The sequence below is a fragment of the Chaetura pelagica genome, unplaced genomic scaffold, assembly GCF_000747805.2.
Source record: "Chaetura pelagica isolate M959 unplaced genomic scaffold, ChaPel_1.0 scaffold76, whole genome shotgun sequence".
Classification (NCBI taxonomy): Eukaryota; Metazoa; Chordata; class Aves; order Apodiformes; family Apodidae; genus Chaetura; species Chaetura pelagica.
Window position 1 is genome coordinate 9,498,383 of NW_009970723.1, and position 19,954 is coordinate 9,518,336.

At 36.9% G+C, this 19,954-nt stretch overlaps 1 protein-coding gene across 2 annotated transcripts in view; it reads left to right on the plus strand.

Annotated features, from left to right (window-relative positions):
• VPS13B (vacuolar protein sorting 13 homolog B (yeast)) overlaps positions 1 to 19,954 on the plus strand; it is a 429,191-nt gene that overhangs the window by 49,680 nt on the left and 359,557 nt on the right. For both annotated transcript variants that reach the window (XM_010006448.1, XM_010006447.1), the window contains exons 7-14: positions 1,565 to 1,833; positions 4,287 to 4,382; positions 4,706 to 4,828; positions 7,035 to 7,172; positions 8,499 to 8,601; positions 14,981 to 15,142; positions 15,746 to 15,915; positions 18,217 to 18,411. In XM_010006448.1, coding sequence (XP_010004750.1) covers positions 1,565 to 1,833; positions 4,287 to 4,382; positions 4,706 to 4,828; positions 7,035 to 7,172; positions 8,499 to 8,601; positions 14,981 to 15,142; positions 15,746 to 15,915; positions 18,217 to 18,411 — 1,256 coding nt within the window. The remainder of the gene's footprint in view (positions 1 to 1,564; positions 1,834 to 4,286; positions 4,383 to 4,705; positions 4,829 to 7,034; positions 7,173 to 8,498; positions 8,602 to 14,980; positions 15,143 to 15,745; positions 15,916 to 18,216; positions 18,412 to 19,954) is intronic.

The following is a 19,954-nucleotide window of genomic DNA, read 5'->3' on the forward strand; positions in this document are numbered from 1 at the left end:
TTGATATCTCTCTTGAATTGAGATGCCCAAAACTGGATCAGGTGTGGCCTCACCAGTGCTGAGTACAGGGGGACAATCACCTCTCTACCCACTCTCCCAGTTGCCCTTGAAAAATAGTTATGAGGCTTTGGAACTTTAGGGCCAGTCAGATGAAGATGCGAGAGGTAGATCCATCTAGTGAATCACCTAGGGCTTGTCACTCACCCCCATGCCTTAGGACTTCTTCAACTAAGAAGAAAAGGAGAGTAATTGTGGTGGGTGACTCCCTTCTGAGGGACCAGACACATCCCACAGGGAAGTCTGCTGCCTCCCTGGGGCTCAGATTAGAGATGTTGAAAGGAAACTCTGATCTGGTGCAGCCCTCTGACTACTATCCGCTGCCATTATTCCAGCTTGGTAGTGATGAAATTGTTACAAGGAGTCCAAAGACATTGAAGAGAGAGCTGTTTAGGGGGTCTGAAGCACAAATAGTGTTTGCCTCCATACCTGTGCAATTTCTTCTTGCACCTGATATTTCTGCCTCTTGGCTGTTTCCAAGACTTTATGTGCACCTCTTCTGTATTTCCTGTGTTTCAAAATTTACATTTGGATTGTAATATAATCTCTGAGATAATATTGCTCTTGTGGGAGGTGGTGGCCATGCCTTTAAGCGCATGCAGAGAATTCTCATGTGTGTTTTTCTTATGCTTTCATCCACCATACAAGTGTATAACTAACTAGACTAAAAGACTAAAGACTAATTAGACTAAAAGCTCTAAAGCTTGTAAGAATGAGATCTCTTAGTTTAAAAATATGCACATGGAAATAGAACATGCCTATTTATTTTCTCAGTTAAATAATATATTCAGTATTTTTCCCCTAAGGAAACAGTACTGCGTTCACTACTTCCTATGGTAATTCTGGAGTAAATACCTCTCAGGAGTCCTGTAAGAGTGGTGATGAAGCCAGAGAGGCTATGCTAATTGTGCTCTTTGTACATGCACAGTGTTACCCATTTGGATCATGAATCTTAGACTTGTATTTTTTGGGAAATCCTTGTTTTGTTCTGTATGGTATCTCTAATACAGAAGACCAAGATTTGGGTTTTTTGACTCACAGGTGGCATATCAGCTTTTTGAGAGTAGATAAACCTGCATCTTTGAATATTTGCATAGCTGTTTCTTGAAGAAAGATGTTTTTTAACTTCAGCTTTTGCATCTGTGCTGAGTTTACATTTTCCTTATTATGGCTTTGGCAATTGAAGTTTTTATTTCATTTTGAAATGGGAAACTACAAATAATAATATTTAATAATTTATTAGGCTTTAATTTGCAACTTCAGAGGGGCTTTAATGGAAGAAGTCTTGTAAGCGTATGGTATAGATTGACAAATTCTGGTCTCACTGCAACTGTACCATAATAAAACTATTGCAAAGAGGAAAACTAATATTCAGAAATTTAAAGTGTCTTATTTAATGGATGATATGTGGAATACGGTTCTAGACAAATTTTGCATAATAGAATTTTGAGTATAATAAATTAATTTTCAAGTATGGTTTATTTGAAATTTGTCTTTATTTTAAAAGGTGCAGAAGATGAAACAAGCTCAGTAATGCAATATCCTACACAGTATATTAATCAAGATCCTTATTTGCATCAAGATGATGATCAGCAGCAAGGATGGGTTTCTTGGGCTTGGTCATTTGTTCCTGCTATTGTGAGTTATGATGATGAAGAGAATTATTCTAGTGGAACTGATGATGGAACGATGCTACATCAACAGAAATCTCAGTCTCTTAAAGATCCTATTATTTCAGTTGGGTTTTATTGTACAAAGGCAACAGTGACATTTAAGGTAAGTATTTCTCTGTAGTATAGGATTTATGTGGCTTGTTGAGAGAATGCATCAGGATGGTTCGAGTGCTTGTATACTGTTTGATTTGAGACAGAGGATATTGCTTTAAATAATAACAGAACTGAATGTTGAAAGTACCTCTTGCATCATCATGTATTTTTAATTGCAATATGAGGTGTTCTTGCCATTTAAGCAAGAATTTAGTGTGAAAATCTTAATCTTAAAGGCAAAGCACTGAATTTACTTTATTTTTTTTATGGGATAAAAAGTTTAAAAGTCTCTATGTGGATTCTTATTTCTGTATTCCATCTATCTAATTCTCTCTGTCCCTTTTCTGCCCATTTGTCTTGTCATCTGTAAATGAGAGAGTGCCTAGAGGGGCTTCTTGGCTACTTTCTCACAGTTGTTTTGGATTCCTGGTGCAGGGAGAGCATTCAGCTGCTCAGCAAGTCCCAGGAAATTTCAGACAAGTGACTTTGGAAGCTGCAGGCATTCTGGGGGGAAGTTAAGGTATTAAGCCTTCAATCTCCCAGCAAATTTGGTTGCAAAATTTAGGACATAAAGCATCAACAAACATTCAGTCATGTTCTTCTGCGTCAGTCTGCTTCAACCATCCTTTAAAAAAAACCTCCAAGCCCCACAAACCAAAAAACAGGTTAAAAAGAAATCATGGGAAAACTTTTCTTCCCTCTTTTAATTATATCCTTGGGACATCAGTTAAAAAATCTGAACAAACAACCAAAACTCAAATTTTTAATTTATTGTATTGTGTCCAGTTCTGGGCTCCCCAGTTCAAGAGAGACAGGGATTTACTTGAGGGAGACCTGGGGCTGTTCAGCCTAGAGGAGAGAAGACTGAGGGGGGGATCTTATTCATATTGATAAATATCTGAAGGGTGGGTGTCAGGAAGGAAGGGCCAATCTCTTTTCAGTCATGCCCTGTCATAGACAAGGGGCAATAGCTGCAAAATAGGGCACAGGAAACTCCACCTCAACATGAGGAAGTTCTTAACTGTAAGTGTTAAGGAGCGCTGGAACAGGCTGCCCAGAGAGGTTGTGGAGTCTCCTTCTCTGGAGATTTTCAGGACCCACCTGGATGCATTTCTGAGTGACCTGCCATAGATTCTGTGGTGGTCCTGGTCTGGCAGGGGAGCTGGACTCAATGATCTCCAGAGGTCCCTTCCAATCCCTAACATTCTGTGATTCTGTGTGATTCTGTGATTGTAGCTCAGGATATTCTTTATTTTGTTCTTTGTCACACAGTAGTAATTTTGTGCACTGTTCCCTCATGTAAGAAAACTTAAAAATGTGAATTTATTTTTTTTAACAAGATATTCTGGATTGGGATTTAGTTATTTTTAGTTGGCAAGTTTATGCATATTATATTAGGAATTGATAAAAAATACCTAAAATGTAACATCTTATATTCTTTGTATTTTAAATGTGAAGTGATGTATGACACTAATATATTGACAGTTAGGAGGAAAACAGAATTCATTGTTCTGCTTGCATGCAAAGAATGTATGGAATTAATTTGTGGTTCATATTCTGGTTAAAAAATAAGGTCAAGTTTCTGCATTAGCATTCTGAGCAGTTGATATCATTCCAACTAAAAATCATGCCAAATTAAATGTAGCATTTTTTAAGAATGTTGAAAATTATTCTTGTAATGTCTGAGTTCTTTTAATCAATTAATTGCTTTTCCTCTACAATAATTGCACACAGCTGAAGGGTGATTAGCAATTTTTCTTAATCTGATTTTTGTGGACATTAGGATTACAAAATTTTAATTTGAAACAACATCCATGTGTACCCACTCTTGAAAATAATGAAAGCTTGTGAATATTTTTATATAAAAAATTAGAATTTGAACTATTTAAGCTGCTCAACATAAATTATTTTTTTAAAGCAATTTTGTCAGTATTTTGTGCCTCTTCTCTCTTTTTTCTAGCTGCAGGTTTTATGTCTTTTACTACTTTAATTTTTATATCAAAATCATGCAAGAAATTTAAATGCATGTTAATTGCTATGACTAGAAAGAAAAACTAGTATGATTGTGATAAAAATGTTTCCTTAATATTAACATGCTGTGTAATTATTTGCTGGGAAGAATAAATGTATTTATGGATTTTTACAGCAATTTGCAAGCTAATTTGAGTCTATGTTTATAATGCAGCTGTGTATCTGTTCCATCTTTTCACATAGTTTCTCTTTAAATAAACAAGCTGAAAATACTAGAGCAGATTGAAAGCTTTCTGTTATGGCATACTTCAACCAGAAGTTGAATATGAGAAGTTCTAATATGGATAATGTGTTACAGCTGTTTAACTTCACCTGTTTCCTGCTTGTTAATAAATTTTGGCCCATAGTTTGTCTTACTTAGTTCTGTATATTAATGATATTACTGCTGTTTAATATTGATTTATATGAGGTATTTATCCTATTGTTTCATAGCTCACTGAAATGCAAGCTGAAAGTAGTTATTACAGCCCTCAGAAAGTAAAATCCAAAGAAGTTCTTTGTTGGGAACAAGAAGGAACCACAGTTGAGGTAATTTTTTAATTACAGGGTTTTTTTATCCATTATAAAGAAGGTTTTAGCTACTTACCTTTAAAATACTTTGAAATTTTGTCATTATTGAGTCTTTATATTCTTCTAGTTTGGATGTTTTTTATTGTAATAATCACATAGAAATTCCCTACATTTCTAGTACTGTAGTGATCAGATGCTAATGTAATGCCTTCTTTCTATGTCCAGTTTGATTAACTTGTTATTCATTAAAGCTCCTAATATAAAAACCTAAACATATTTCAGTTCACTTTTCTCCATCTTTTTTTAAGAAATCATAAAAATATATATTTTTTTCTTACTAGGTTCTTATGAAAGGTGAACTCTTCTTTGATTGCCAAATAGGTTTTGTTGGTTGCCAAGCTATGTGCCTTAAAGGAATTATGGGAATTAAAGACTTTGAAGAGAACATGAATAGGAGTGATGAAGTGAGTATACTGAAATATCATTTGACATTCTGAACGAGCAATTGTGCTATGCTTTGTTAAAGTTTTTGATTGCATGAATTGGGAACTCTGCTATTGCCAATTGTAATTTAAGTCTTCTGAATGTGTCACTGGAATATAGAACTCAATGTTTATTCCTTAAGATTAGAAAGACAAAAATCTAAGAGTGAGAAGCTGCAAAACATTAGGCTTTTCTTTATAACTACATTACCACAGGGGTCATTACTCAGTCTGGTCTTGTTCAACATGTTCATCAGTAACCTGGATGAAGAGAGATAGTGTATCCTCATCAAATTTGCTGATTATACCAAACTGGGAGGGGTGGCTGATGCTCCAGAGGGCTGTGCTGCCATCCAGTGTGACCTGGTCAGGCTGGAGAGCTGGGCAGAGAAGAACCTCATGAGGTTCAAAAAGGGCAAGTGTGGTCCTACACCTGGGGAAGAAGAACCTCTGCACCAATACAGGTTAGGGGTGGACCTGCTGGAAAGCAGTTGCCAAGAAGGCCAATGGAATCCTATGGTGCATAAGGAATACAAATATTCAAGAACTAAATGAGTGTTCTTCCTCATTTTTCAATAAGGTTAAGGAGGGCAGTATCAAGTGAAGGACTAGAACAGTATTCGTATCTATATTTTAAATAGAAGCAAGTCTTGAATTGCTTTATAAGACAAAATCAGGTATCCATATGAACTACTCTTAAAATATTTAATGAAATGGTGCATGAAATTGTATATTCAGTAGTGAAGATTTTTGGTTGAACTATAGCTAGAATAGTGCCCTGAAGTATTGGAGACCAGCAATTATTACCTATATTTAAATAAAACCAAATAATGCAGCCAACAAGAGATGTGCTAACTTGATTTTAGTGCTCTTTAAACTCCTAGGAAGTATTTTAAGGAGAAAAATTAAGAATATGGAAGAAAATATAGTGACTGTGTATTAATGTCATGTATCTCCTTATTTGGAAATGATCATATATTGTGTGATGGGACGTGTTCTTCTACTTCCCCTATGAGAGCAGCATGGCTTGGTATCTGTCTCAAGCTTTTGTATACAAATGCCTACACCACAGTAAACAAACAAAAAGACTTACATATCCATACAGAACTGTAAAGTATGATATTGCTGGGATTGTAGAGGTTTGGTGGGAAACACTACCTGACTAGTGTGCTGCAATGGGTAGATAGGCTTTTCCAGGAGGACAGACTGGTGAAGCAAGGATGAGCCAACTGTAAAAAAATGTTCTGCTGGTCTTGTTTAGATAGAAGGGAGACGTGGCTGGGGATGAGGTGGTAGACAGTGGCCTTGTCTGCAGCAACTATGAGATGGTGGGATATAAATAAAATTATGAGAGAAGTGATTTTTTTATTGGAGTGGTGGGTGGGTGAGCAAATCAGTTTCCTGTAGGTTAGCTGATAAGGGGCATTTGGATTTTTGCTTTTTCATTTTTCTGCCATCCTCTAGGGCATCCATTTAAGAAAATCTCTGCTTTTGTGAGAATGGTGGTCATGCTGATACTGCCTCATTTGTTCTGTTCCTGTACTGCTATCGTTTGTGCCTTTCATACAGGTTCTAGCTTTGTTGTATCTGATTGAGAATAGATGGTTGGAAAAAAATCAATCTCATAGAAATAAGGTTATTAGAAGAATAACACTTGATGAAAAAGTTGTTGATTTCAGAAGGATAGAAGGTTTGGGGTATGGAAAAGGCATGTAAAAGTCTAGATGAATAAAGAGGTGTGATTGGGTAGGAAACAGATATACATTGAAATAATTGCTTATTGTGAAGAGGATAGATAAAGCATCTGAAAGGCACTGGTCAGTCAAGAGAAGTGGAATATATAGTGACAAGATTGTGTATAGTTAAGAGAATAGGGCACAAGTCAGAGTAACAATTGTCTGAGGTTACTTTCTTTTAAATAAAACTAGTATGTTCTGTATCATGGATTATATAATATTTACTAGCTTGGGTTGTTTTTATTAACTTGAAAATGGGGAGGGAATGGACTGGAACTTCAGTGTTATTTGAATAAAATTTGTCTTAACTTCATCACAAACTATGTGACTTGAGCTGATATGCCCTAAAGGGGTGCTACTATGTCATTGGGGGTGTTATGGCAGAATTGAAAATGCTTTGTTAAGTTGACTGTATTTTTTTTTTCCTCCCTATTTTCCACTCCCTCATGAAGGAGGCTGTCTTCTTTAATTGTGGAGAAAATTTGAGTGTGAAAGGGATGACATACCTCACCAATTCACTATTTGATTACAGAAGTCCAGAAAATAATAGTATTCGTGCAGAATTTATATTGGATACAGCTCATCATAAGGTCAGATAATGAAATTTTTTCTTAGATTTTCTGATGCTCTCTAATGGATTTCTAATAATAATTAAGATCTGTATACAGAAGACTGTTTTTCAATACTTTGTCATATCTAACTGAACCTTACTTTGCATCTGGTACAAAGTAAAGCTACTTTTAGTAAAAAAAAAAAAAAAAAAGAAGTAACAAAAGAACCCTCAACCTCTCCTCATGCCATAGTTTCCAAAAGCGCTAACTACAGAATACTTTCAGAGAAAAGCATAGGTATGAGAGAATGCTAGCAGAAAGTCAAGCTTTACCAGGGCATACATCTTTAATCCCAAGCAGTAAGTAGTTCATGGTCTTCAAACTCAGAAGTGGTCTCTTGGAAACCAGATCTTGGCCAATGTTAATTCTGCTGTCTGTGCACTATATTTGTCTGCTTAGAGGAAGTCTTGCTAATTCTGCCTTTGGCAGAGACAAATTTTCAGTCACCAGTTGTCTCTGCTGTAAATTGTGCAGTAAAACTTGATTCCCTGACTGTCTGCAACCAGTAAAGACTGGTTGTGGTGACTAGGCTTGTCCCTTCCAGGTGTGTTCACAGGTGGAGTTCTATGCTTTGTGTAAGGTACAAGTAAGACATTTACAATTTTGAATATATCTAATTTATTTTTTTTATTTTCACCTTTTTAATACTACTGATTAATTATAATCCTGGAGAATCCCATAAAAAACCCGAAATTGGTGAAATCACAAGTACTTAAACATATTCAAACGTTTTCCATAGTGTCTTTTAGTTTTAAGCTTTACTCTTTCCTTGACCTATCTTTGACGCTTTTATATTTTGCCTAATTTTTGGCAAGAGGGGAAGCCTCTTACTACTGTGTAATAAGGTATTGTGTTATCTGTAAATCTCAATGATGGCATGAAGTCTTAATAAGTTTCCTACTGCTAAAAGATAAACCCCTGATTTTCCTTATGTAAAAAAGCCGGAATGAATGAGCTTTAGTTTTCAGTGTATTTAATTAGGCAGATCTGTTGGATGCAAGAGGTCAAGTGAAGAATATTTGCTCCATTAAAGGTACTAATTAACTAGATGCTATTGATGAATTGGTCAGCACGTCCACTGGAATTATGGATGTGCCTTTGTGTGGCCTCAAATACAAGTTACATTACCTATCAGAAAGGTGAATTCTTTGGGATAACCTCTGTCCTTTGGTTTGATAAGCCTTTCTGTGTGTTGATGCACAAATCCAAACATGAATGTATCTCTCTCATACCAGCCTATCTGTTGGTAATCTCAAGATGCTTTCCTTATACAACGTTACTGTGTTTGCTTTGCTTTGTTGGTAGGAGACATACACAGAGGTAGCTGGAATGCAGAGGTTTGGGGCTTTCTACATGGATTACTTGTACACAATGGAAAGCAACAGTGGCAAAGGTACCTTTTCTCTTTGTTTACTCTGTTAAATAATAGACACAAAGACTTTTCATGCCCAACTGGTCCTTGACTAGCTGTCCTCTAATTTACCTTAGACTTATCCTCAGGATCATCGTTAAAATAGTTTCATCTTCATTAATGTATTTAAGGTTAACTCCTTTGGTTAGTTGTTGATGGAGTTCTTCCTTTTTTTTCCACTGCTTAAGTAATCACAGTGCCTTTTATAGTCAGTTGCTAAACTGAAACTTGCTCTCTTGTAGCAGTGGTGAAGTTCAAAAAGTATGATGTCTTTTTTATTAAGTTGTCTTAATTGACTTTGGGGATAAATTATCTTTTGAGAAGCCCTAGCTGAAGAATGAATATGATCAACTACTTGGTGCAGAAGATGTAAAGGATTGACATTTTCTTCTAAGAAGAAAAATGCGGGGATGAGAGAGAGAGCAGAAAATCTTTAAATATACAAATAATTTTGTAAGCAAGTATTAGCCTAAACCATGCACATTGGCTAATTCTAAGGGTTTTTTTTGAGATTCCAGTAATTTATTTTCTAAATCTGAGACAATACAGTGGATTCAGTGAGTGTATCCACTTTTGTGGGTATCATAAAGACCAGGACAAAGGAGTTAATTTATCAGCAAGTAAGATGTATGTATTTTTATACACATACTTCATCATTAATTGTGATGTGATTTCTTCACACCCCCATGAAGATTGTAATATGTAGCTGCTGCTCTGCAGTTTTATTGCCTAAATAATGCTTTCTTCCCCACTCATGTGTTTATTATTGTGAACGTTATTTCTATGGACGTCTGTTGGGAACTTTATACTATTTTGTGACAGAATGTTTATCTGTCCTTGCTTACCTGATCCTCATCTGGAGTTTTTTGAGTAAGAGAAGTCACAACTCCTAACGTTTTTGTTTTCTGGACTTGTTGGACATTAAGAGAAAAAGAAGTGGGAAAGAAAAACTTTCGTTAGAGGACGGATCATACAAAGCTTATATAAATATAAATTATGTCATGTAGTGTATCCCTCTACCATCAAAGGCAATTTAATAGTACTTTTCCTGGCCCCAATTGATTCCTCTCTGTGTAGCATGAGTGGGATGTGAAGATGAGAACATGTATATTAAGTTAAGCTTCTCCTGTAGTCTGCTTCTGGTTTTTGATAAAGAGGTAACTTTTTAATTGCATGCAGAACTTTTATGTGTAAAAGTTGAAGACCTAGGATAAGCCTATAAGCTATTTTTTTTTGTATAGAAATGTGAATATGCATAAATTGTTGTATTATGAGGAAAAATTGATTTTGTGGAGTATTTTATCTTGCTTTTGTGAATGCACAAAGAGTGCAATGACATTTCTATTTCTGACTGTAACTAACCCTTTTCATATATTGCTGGACTCAGAAACATGTTTATATTCCCCCCTCCTCAAGGCCAGGCTGCTGGTATTTTCCAGCTACCTTTTTCCCTTCTTAGCTTCTCTTCTGTTTCTTTCAGTTTGCTTTCTCAGGGCCTTGGCTTTTATTTCCTGCATCAGTCCCTGGGAAACACATTACAAAATGTAGCTTGGCTGCCTATCAAGCCTTTCTGTGTGCTTTTATTTCAGTATTACTCCTATTTCCAGTCAGCTGACTACATAAAAGTATGGAGTAATTATTTTTTTTAATTAATTGTTTAAATGGTTATTATCACTCTAGAATAAAAAACTTGAACCCTGAAATTTTCAAATAGTTTTACTCCTTAGAAAAGCATGTGGCATTTTCTGCTAGTTATTTTTCTGTATGTATGTGATTATTAAATAGAAAGTGAACAAATAAGTGTAAATTATTTCGTTTAAAATGAAGGTGTAAATACCTGAAGATTTAAAAATGTATATAGATTTTGCTACATTTTAATATGTGGGGTTTATATGAATTTATTTACATAAAAATTGACATTTCACCATTTCTTTTTTTAACATTGTTATCTATGTTTTTAGTTACCACAAGTGCTTACCACATTCCCCTAAAAAAATTTAATCCAGCTGAAGTTACAGGAGGCAGTTACTGTGATTGTAAGATTTTTATCTGTGAAAGCAATTATAGTTTGACACCTTCTTTGCCCCTTTAACCTTTCCTGAAGCATACAATTACTGATTAAACTGCAAGTGTCTCATGGACAACATTAACCTCGGGAGTTTTAGCTGTCACTTAGAGAAATGCATTAATCACTTTTGGTATTTTTAATGAAAACAAGACAGATAGTAATGCAGACTAGTCTTGTTCTGAAACTCTGCGGGTCCTTCCCTTACAACTTCTTTTCCTATTTTTTGTTTTGTATGTCAACACAAAATAGTAATTTCCTTCAAACACCATATAGCTGATCAATTCCCTGATCACTGATTTGCATGACGTACAGGGTGTGCTTTTCAAGTAGTTTTGTTCATAATGTGTACCTATCTATTTTGATGGCAAGTTTATTATGCCAAATTATTACCAATTTTTTGTTGTTTTGGTTGGTTAGAATTGCATGAATGCAAATGTTCAAAACTAACCTTTGATTGCCTCCTTCTGTAAACCCAATAGGTTTTCCATCACATTCTCTTTGCACTTAACTAGAATTAAATGGAACTATTCCAGAAAGTGGTTTGCATAAATGCTGTCACTTCAATGTTTTATTCATATACATACAATATATAAAAATGAGCTCTTTTTTTTTTTTTTTTTTTTTTCTTTCTGAAGAAGCAGGCTATTATTACTTCTAAAGACTTTTGGTCTGGATTTTTTTTAATGTGAGGTTATGATTTTTTACACTACTTAATAGAGTCCATCTGAAGTGCACAGTGGGTAGAATTTGAAGGACAAAAATGCATGTTAACTACATATTAAATAAAGCATAACCTGACAGCAGGGGGTGTATGCTGGCTTTTAAAAATTTGGGGTTTTTTTTGTTGTTGTGTGGGGTTTTTTTTGTTGTTTGGGGTTTTCTTTTTTGCTTTTTTGTTTTTGTTGGTTTTTTTCTTTTCCTCAGAAATCAGGAGCAAAACACTAGGAGAAGCACAGGCTATAAATGTTCTCAACCATCAACTTCTATTGAGCTTTTGGGGACCAAGTTAATTCTTCTGCTGAGTATATAGGCCTGTGAAGGCCTGCATAGTGTTAGCTCAGCTCTGCATTAAACTCAATCTAGTTTATTCAGGGACCTTTCCTTACCAGTGCTAAGAAGCAACAGCGTTTTGTACAGTATCACTTAAGGGAAAAAACACTCCATCCTTCCTTCCGTTTCCCTGAAGCTCAGTTCCCCCCATTAAAAATACTGTTTTGAATGAGTACAGTAAAGGAGGGAGCAAAAAGGGAGTGTTTCCCTGGAGGCTAAAAGATTACTAGGTTCCTCTTGGGCAACCAGAAATAAAACATGCTTTCTTCCAGTTGGTTTAAAAATAAGATTTGCCTTGACATTATGAAGCACACCATGCCAGGCTGATGAAGCACAAAGCTTCAGCTGCTCAGAAGTTGACAGATCTTACATTTCTTTGACAAAGCGCGTAGGTCAACTCTGCAGCAGCTACAGTTTGACAGCTGAGCTTTTTTAGCCATTTAGGTTTGTATGGGAAGATTGTGTCAGTGAGGAGGATGTTAAAATGAAAGCTTGGAGTTGTCAGATTTTCCTCTGGTTTTGGGTCATAGTTCTCTACAGGTGTGTTTAGTTTGTTAATGTAACAGAAAGGCAGGAGGTTTATGCAAGGAAATAGGTTGATTTGCATCCAGGCAGATGGGTGAAAAGAGGAAAGGATATGATTTATCTTGCATTGAGTAGGTGGTGTACAAGGTCCACATTGGATAAGAGCTTCGAAATCACATGAAAAATTTTACTGTTTAGAAGGATCATCGTAGAAGAAGTCAGTTGACAGAGACGTTTGTTTCTGTGGTATGACTTGGTTGTGAGTACAAGGAGAACATATCAAACAGCTCTGCAGTTGCAGACATTAAAATGCAGAAGCCAAGGTGAAATTGATGGCAATGGCTAGGTATTTCTGGGCTTTCCTATTTAGCTGCAGAATTGTAGAATCATCAAGACTGGAACAGACCTTCAAGGTCATCAAGTTCAACTGTCCACCCTACAACCCCTAACCACTAAACCCCCTCCTGAAACACCATGTCTACCCATTTTTTTAACACCTCCAGGAATGGTGCATCCACTGCCTCCCTGGGCAGCCTGTTCCAATGCCTCACCACTCTTTCAGCGAATAAATTTTTCCTAATATCCAATCTAAACCTCCCCTGGTGCAACTTGACCCCAATTCCTTCAGTCCTATCACTAGTCACTAGGGAGAAGAGGCCAACACCCATCTCACCATAACCTCTTCTCAGTTGTAGAGAGCAATGAGGTCTCCTCTTCTCCAGGCTGAACAGCCCCAGCTCCCTCAGCCTGTCCTCATAAGACCTCTTCTCCAGACTCCTTATTAGCCTAGTTGCCCTTTTCTGCACCCTCTCCAGCACCCCAATGTCCTTCCTATCCTGCGGTGCCCAAAACTGCACACAGTGCTTGAGGCGTGGCCTCACTAAGGCCAAGTAGAGGGGCAAGATCACTTCCTTGGTCCTGCTGGTCACACTATTCCTGATGCAGGCCAGGATGGTGTTTGCCTTCTCAGCCACCTGGGCATACTGCCAGATCATCAATGAAGATGTTAAACAGGAGTGGCCCCAGCACCGAGCCCTGAGGAACACCACTTGTGACCAGCCCCAACTGGATTTAACCCCATTGAACACAACTCTTTGGACCTGGCTTTGAAAAAAAAAAAAAGTGCAGTAAGGAACTTGAACCAGTTTTTTATCCAGTGAAGTGTGTCCATGTTCAAGCCACGAGCAGCCAGCTTCTCTAGGAGAATGCTGTGGGAAGCCTTTTTGAAAGGCTTTGCTACAGTCAAGGTAGACAGCATCCACAGGCCTTCCCTCATCCAGTAAGCAGGTCACCCTGTCATAGAAGGAGATGAGTTTAGTCGAGCAGGACCTGCCCTTCATGAATCCATGCTTATGGTGCCTGATCACTTTTTGTTCTGCATGTGCCTCATAACAGTACTCAGGATTATTTGCTCCGTCAGTTTCCCAGGTACTGAAGTCAGACTAACAGGCCTGTAATTTCCTGGATTATCCTTCTGTCCCTTCTTGTATACAGGGGTTACATTGGCAGATTTCCAATCTGCTGGTACCTCCCCAGTCAGCCTGGAATGCTGATAAATGATGGAACATATATTTGGGCACATATGTGTGGTGCAGCAGGTCACTGACCATCTCCTGGAAGCTTTGACCAGGTGGATTATAGAGTACTGTGCTATCTAAGGAGTATGTGCTGTCCAGATTCATTGACTCGATTAAACTGTCATTCCACAATTCTGTCAGAACTTGTTTGTTTTTATTGGTTAAGTGGTCTCAGAATCCATTGAATCTTAATGCCTGTTTTGTCAGACTGTCCATTTATGTAATGGTTAGCAAGATGTTTAATGTGTAGTGCTTGTGTAAAAGCAAAGACACTGACAAAGTAATGTGTGGGGTTTTTTAAAGTGAAATTCTGAACATTAAATACATTGACGTGTGAGGGTGTTTTTTGAGTCATATGCAACAGGAAAACTAAAACTTCTGAAATTTACATAATTTAACTGAAGTTCTTCTGTGAAGTTTGTTTAGAAAAACATAGTCAGACTGTTTGATAGCTGATAAGTAGCCTGCATGCAGCAAACGTGTGATTTCAGTGTACCTCATTGCCCTACATCAGAAAAGCAATAACAATGCTTCAGTTGGTACAAGAGTTGGCATTCCGAGCACAAAAGTTATGGATCTTTTTTGGACACAGAGACTAAACCACTCTGTTACCTTTATAGTGGTCCTTCTAAAAATGGTCTGAATATAATAATGATTTCAAGAAGTTTTAGTTCTTTCTACCCATGTTTTACCTCATCAGTCACTGTAAAGAAGAATCAGTCTGGTTTATGTTAATACAATCAGTGTGATTCTCACTGCTGTTCTAGCCTTTGTGCCACCAAGTAGCATTTCAAAGGCCTGTAGTTTCTTAGCATCACACCTTTTCCTTGATGTTTTGGGGTGGATATCTTTGTGATAAAGTAAAAAGTTTTGAACAGCAAAGCTGTCATGAACACTTGGGATTAAGTTGCTGCATAAGTTCAGAGGTAGTTTGAACACCTTCAGAGTGTCCGAAGCTCAAAAGATACAGTTAATGGAAGGATTCCCAAGTTGTGCTGTGCCTGAAGGCAAGGCAGAATCTTGCCCAATTTGCTCTGCATTAAATAGGAATAATGTTTGTTTAAACAGGCTAAACTAGTCATAGTAGATTTTTATGTTCAATTTGCATTGTTCTATTTTCTGTATAAGTCTGTGATTACACGGTTTGAAACAAAAGTAAAGAGTGAAGATTTTGGAAATGTTCAGGAGATGTCTACAAAAAGCCTCATTGTGGGCCCACTTAGTCTTCGACTGGATAGCAGTGCGGTGCACCGGATAATGAAAATGATAGTTTGTGCTCTGGAACACGAATATGAGCCGTACAGCAGAACTAAGCCAGGTTTGCTCCTATTGCATGCGTGCGAATACACAGAATTAAACCAGACTACATTCAGTGTTCTTCAAGGTCCAACTCAGAAATAGTAAAACTCCAAATCTGGCAGAGCAAAATTTAATATAAAGATAAAATTAATCACAGTATCCCCATCAATGTTGGATATACCTCTGTGCTAATTTCAGACACTTTGGAGGTAACCTGTTTCTGTCACAAGACTCTTGTTGAGTGAGGAGGGCTTATTTAGTTGACAACTCTAGCTTTATGTTGGAGTGTTACAGAAGGATGTGTTCCCATTAGTATGCATTTATTAGTTTGAAATAATAGATATACAGGATAAAAAAGCATGGAAACAAGCTATGGTAAACTGAAAATGAGTTTCTGAGGAAGAGCTATGCAGATTTCAGAATAAGGAAAATCCAGGTTCAATTGCATTTAACCTTATATGGAACCAGTGTGGATTGAAATTGCTGACTGTGAAATGGGGAGGAGGGGCACAAGGGGGATGCTTTCTTTCTCTTACTAGTCACTAACCATTTCTGAAACAGCAGTTATAGGTAGTATTTTATATATTTTAGTAAAAAAAATTGTCATCTTGATTTATTGTAGATATTATGGATGGAAATAGAACTATGCCAAGCTCAGAAGAAATAGCTTTATTGGAGGAGTACATTCCTACTCGACTTACAACATTCACTGTTCTTAAGTGTACAATTATAATCCCTGTGGCAGAATTTAATTTACTAGACCACCTGATGCCCATAATCATGGGTGAGAAGGTATGTATTCGCAGATATTTTTTTAGTTCTGTAAATCAGCATGTTTAATTTCATATACATTTATTACTGTGCTCTTATTCCATGTCCTGGATGTATTACTGAGTTTCAAGCTAGTTTGGTGCCCACAAGCCTTCCCTTCAGATAACTAAGATGAGTGGTGTGTATAGTGATTAGCTAATGTTGTAACTGAAGGTGTCATGTACTGACAGGAAAAAATAATTAGGAAGAAAAAAAGATTTTAAATCAAGAAGATTAAAAAGTAGCTCCAACTTAAAGTTTTTATGGGCACCTGTAGATCAGAAGAGTACCTCTTGTCATTTTTCCATGCAGCTCTTGCCAAACTTGCTCAAGTCTGAAATCTTTAAGTACATAAGCTCAATAGAGACTTCATAGATGTTGTAAGCCAGCTCTGTGTGTACTTATTCCAGCCAGGATGCCAGCAGGACTTTGGCTGTTACTGAACATTATTATTCCTACAGGACTCCTTCCTCAGGGTACAAAGCTGAAGGGATGTAGGGGATGAATCAGTGTTGTTCAGTGAAGACTTGCAGTAGATTTACCTCTTGTGGCAGAGGCTGGAAAGTGTTTTATAGATAAAGGAAGGGACTGGAAGAAGAGGAAAGAAATTCTTGATTGAGTTCAATTTCTAGGAATTTTAATCTGATTTTAAACACTTTCAATGTATTTTTCACAAGTGGATGCTAAATACAGGTACCTTGTGCTTGAGGATGAGCTTTTTAGTGGTATGTATTGTAGGATTTTTCAGTGTCTGTAGTTCCATTTAAAGCAATGGAAGTTGGATGTCTATTTGTGAAGTACTTTGCTATGCTAAACACTCAAAAATTGATATTCAAACTGACTTCAATAATTAGTGAATTATTTTTTTATCAGTCTTTCTTTTCAGTGAAATTTCTTGTCTAAAATGGAGATGAAATTGTATACTGTCAAGGTGTTGCAAAAGTGACCTTTGAGAAGCATTTCTTTGTAAGAAGGGTGAAAAGCATTTGAAAAACTTTATTACCTTTCTGTTTTTCAGAGATGGATTGAAATAGTATTGTATGATGGAAGGCACAATGACATTACATTAATGTGGTAGATACCTGCTGATGAGAGGAGCGCTGGGCTTTTTTTTATAGAATGTGCTGATTTACAACATGTTTATGTGGTTTAAAATTGAGTATGCACAAAATGACAGTATGGAAAGTCTTAGTTTATGTAATTTCTTGTAGTGTGCTTGTGTAGTCATTTTCATTTGTGAAGTGACATACACACTTTAGGTGTGTATTTAGATATGTTTAGATTAGATAGTCTTAGATTAGGAAGAAATTCTTTATTGTGAGAGTTGTGATATACTGGAACAAGTTGCCCAGGGAAGTTGTGGATGCCCCCTCCTTGAAAGTGTCAAAAAGCAGGCTGGATGGGTCTTGGAGCAATGTGGTCTAGGGGGAGGTGTCCCTGCCCATGCAGGAGAGTTGGAACTAGGTGATCTTTAAGGTCGCTTCTGTCCCAAACCATTCTATGATTCTATGATTTACTTTTTTGTAATGGTGTCTTATTTTGCTGAAATGTCTGGTTTGACTGTGAAAACATTATGTATGACAGTATTAAGGTCTGATCAGCATGAGTTTAATATGATGATAGTGCTTTGGCGTGATAAAAATGTAAGCAAATATTTTATAGAACAAAATATTTTGACTTTGCCCATTCTTGTAGTGGGTTGACCTTGGCCAGCTGCTTACCCAGCCACTCCCTCCCCCTGCTCAATGGGACAGCGGTCTTCTCCATGGGCTGCAGGGCAACATCTGCTCCAGTGCCTAGAGCACCAAATCCTTGCCCTCCTCCTTCTCTGACATTGCTGTTTCTCACTTTTTTTCCCTTAGTCCTCTCAGCCTGTGTGGCATTTTTCCCCTTTATTAAGTATGTTTCCACAGAGGTGCCATGAGCTTGGCTGATGGGCTCAGGTGTGTCCTGGGGTTGGGCTGTTGCAGTAGTGACTGGAACCAGTTGGAACCAGCTGTGCCTGGTACAGGGCAGCCCCTGGTCTTCCTTCACAGAGGCCACCCCTGCAGCACCCACCTACACCCAAGTCAATTCTGTATAAAAAGATGAAACGTAATTTTTAGACTTTAAGAAATTGTTTTGAAAATTTTGAGGATTTGCATTATAATGCCCATAAGGCCACAGTATCTGTGAACAGTTTATTATATGTAGGTTTGCTTGTGTGTAGGTAAGAACATGTAAATGTGGTAGACAATATATCTGATAGTGTAACAATTTCATCGTTTTTCACCTTTTCCCTAGAACTTAAGTGGGCTGTTAAATGCTGCAGCCTTCCAGCCCCTGCGGCCTTTACCTTCCATTCGAATATTGGTGGATAAGGTTAACCTGGAGCACTCGATGCCGATGTATGCCGAGCAACTGGTGCACGTGGTCAGCAGCCTCAGCCAGCCATCTGACAACCTGCTTCATTACTGTTACTCACACTGCTACCTGAAGGTAAAAGAAGGCTTGAGATCTATTATTGCAGTGCACTAAGGAAAAATATAAGTATAGATAATCCTAGGTGTGAGCAGGTTTGTTGGGAGAAAGTTTGCAGCTTATCTGAAAGGACATAAACACGTTGCACAGGATGTTGTGGTTTGGGATTGCTGCTTCAGTGCTGAGCCAAAATGTTTTGTAACATGAACAGAGAACTTCACATGAGGAAACTATGCAGACTGAAGCCCCGAGGTCTTTGTGGCAAGATTGAGTTAGAATAATCTGGACAGAATCCTTTCCTTTTTTTCTCTAGGATAATGCTTACAGAATATGTGGATCGCAGTGAATTAGACTTAGATACTTGAAGGGATGTTATGAGGAAAACCAATCACTTCTAGTTGTATTGATAGAGCAAAACCATGATCGTAAAAGTACGTGATCAAAAACTATTGCCAAACATTCTTTTTGTCATTATAAGAAGAAAAACCTTTGAATGTTCTTAGTTAAAGATCTGTTATGTGAGGTGACTTCTTATTGTGAGGTTAGGGCAAGCTTAGGAAGGTACTGGAAAATTGCTTTGAGATTATTCAGTTGCCATCTGCTGAGATTTTAGTGTGGGATTTTTAAAACAGGCCTTCTAACATTTTAGAATGTACTCAGACAGTTTAAACCTTCTGGGTGCTACTAAAATGTAAATATTTACTGCTCATACAGTTTGTTTTGCTAAATCTTTCAGTTATCCAGTCACTTTCAAACATTATCTTCATAGAGATTTAAATAATTAAATACTATCTGCATAAAGCAAACACTATCCCAGAATTGCATGGCAAGCCTTCCGTTTTCTAGGTGACTATCTTCTGTCCCATTTAAAGTGATTGGCTTGGCAGTATTGGACATAATCTCTCTGTTTTTCAGTTTGAGGGGATTTTTTCTATTAAAAAAGTTTTTAACATCTCTGATAATTTGCAAGATGTTGACTGCAATTTTGATTTTTATAGGGTTTATTTGCTAGCCCTAATATCAGCCCGAAGTGTTGTGTTATGTGAATGGTGGTACAAAATGTTAAAGTCAACTCTACAAGCATTTGTTTTCTGTATTGCACAGGGAAAAATCATAAAAAATAGTTGTGATGAACCTTACTTGAGATAGTCATATTAAGAAAAGAAAAATTTGAAGGGAAGCTTTTAATTTCCTTAAATACCACTTTTTTTAGGCCAATGTTATAATTGCAAAAAGTTGTTATATTTATTTTATATTAAGACAATGTGCAGTCTACAGATTTAAAGGCTATAGAATAATATTCAAGTAGATAAATCAGCATTTAAAAAAAATTAATCAGTGTGTAGTTAACAATTTTTAAGCAAAGAAAATATTTTTATATGTATTCCTATTGGGATTTTATCTAGACTTTTGTAGTGTTTTTTGTGTTTAGGGGAAAGGGAATGATCTAAAAATAATACACAGTTTATTTCATTTTTATTGAGTATGCTTAGAAACATGTATATTATGTTATAAAAGTAACTTGGAAGTGATCTAACTGTGTGATGGTATATACTTTGAC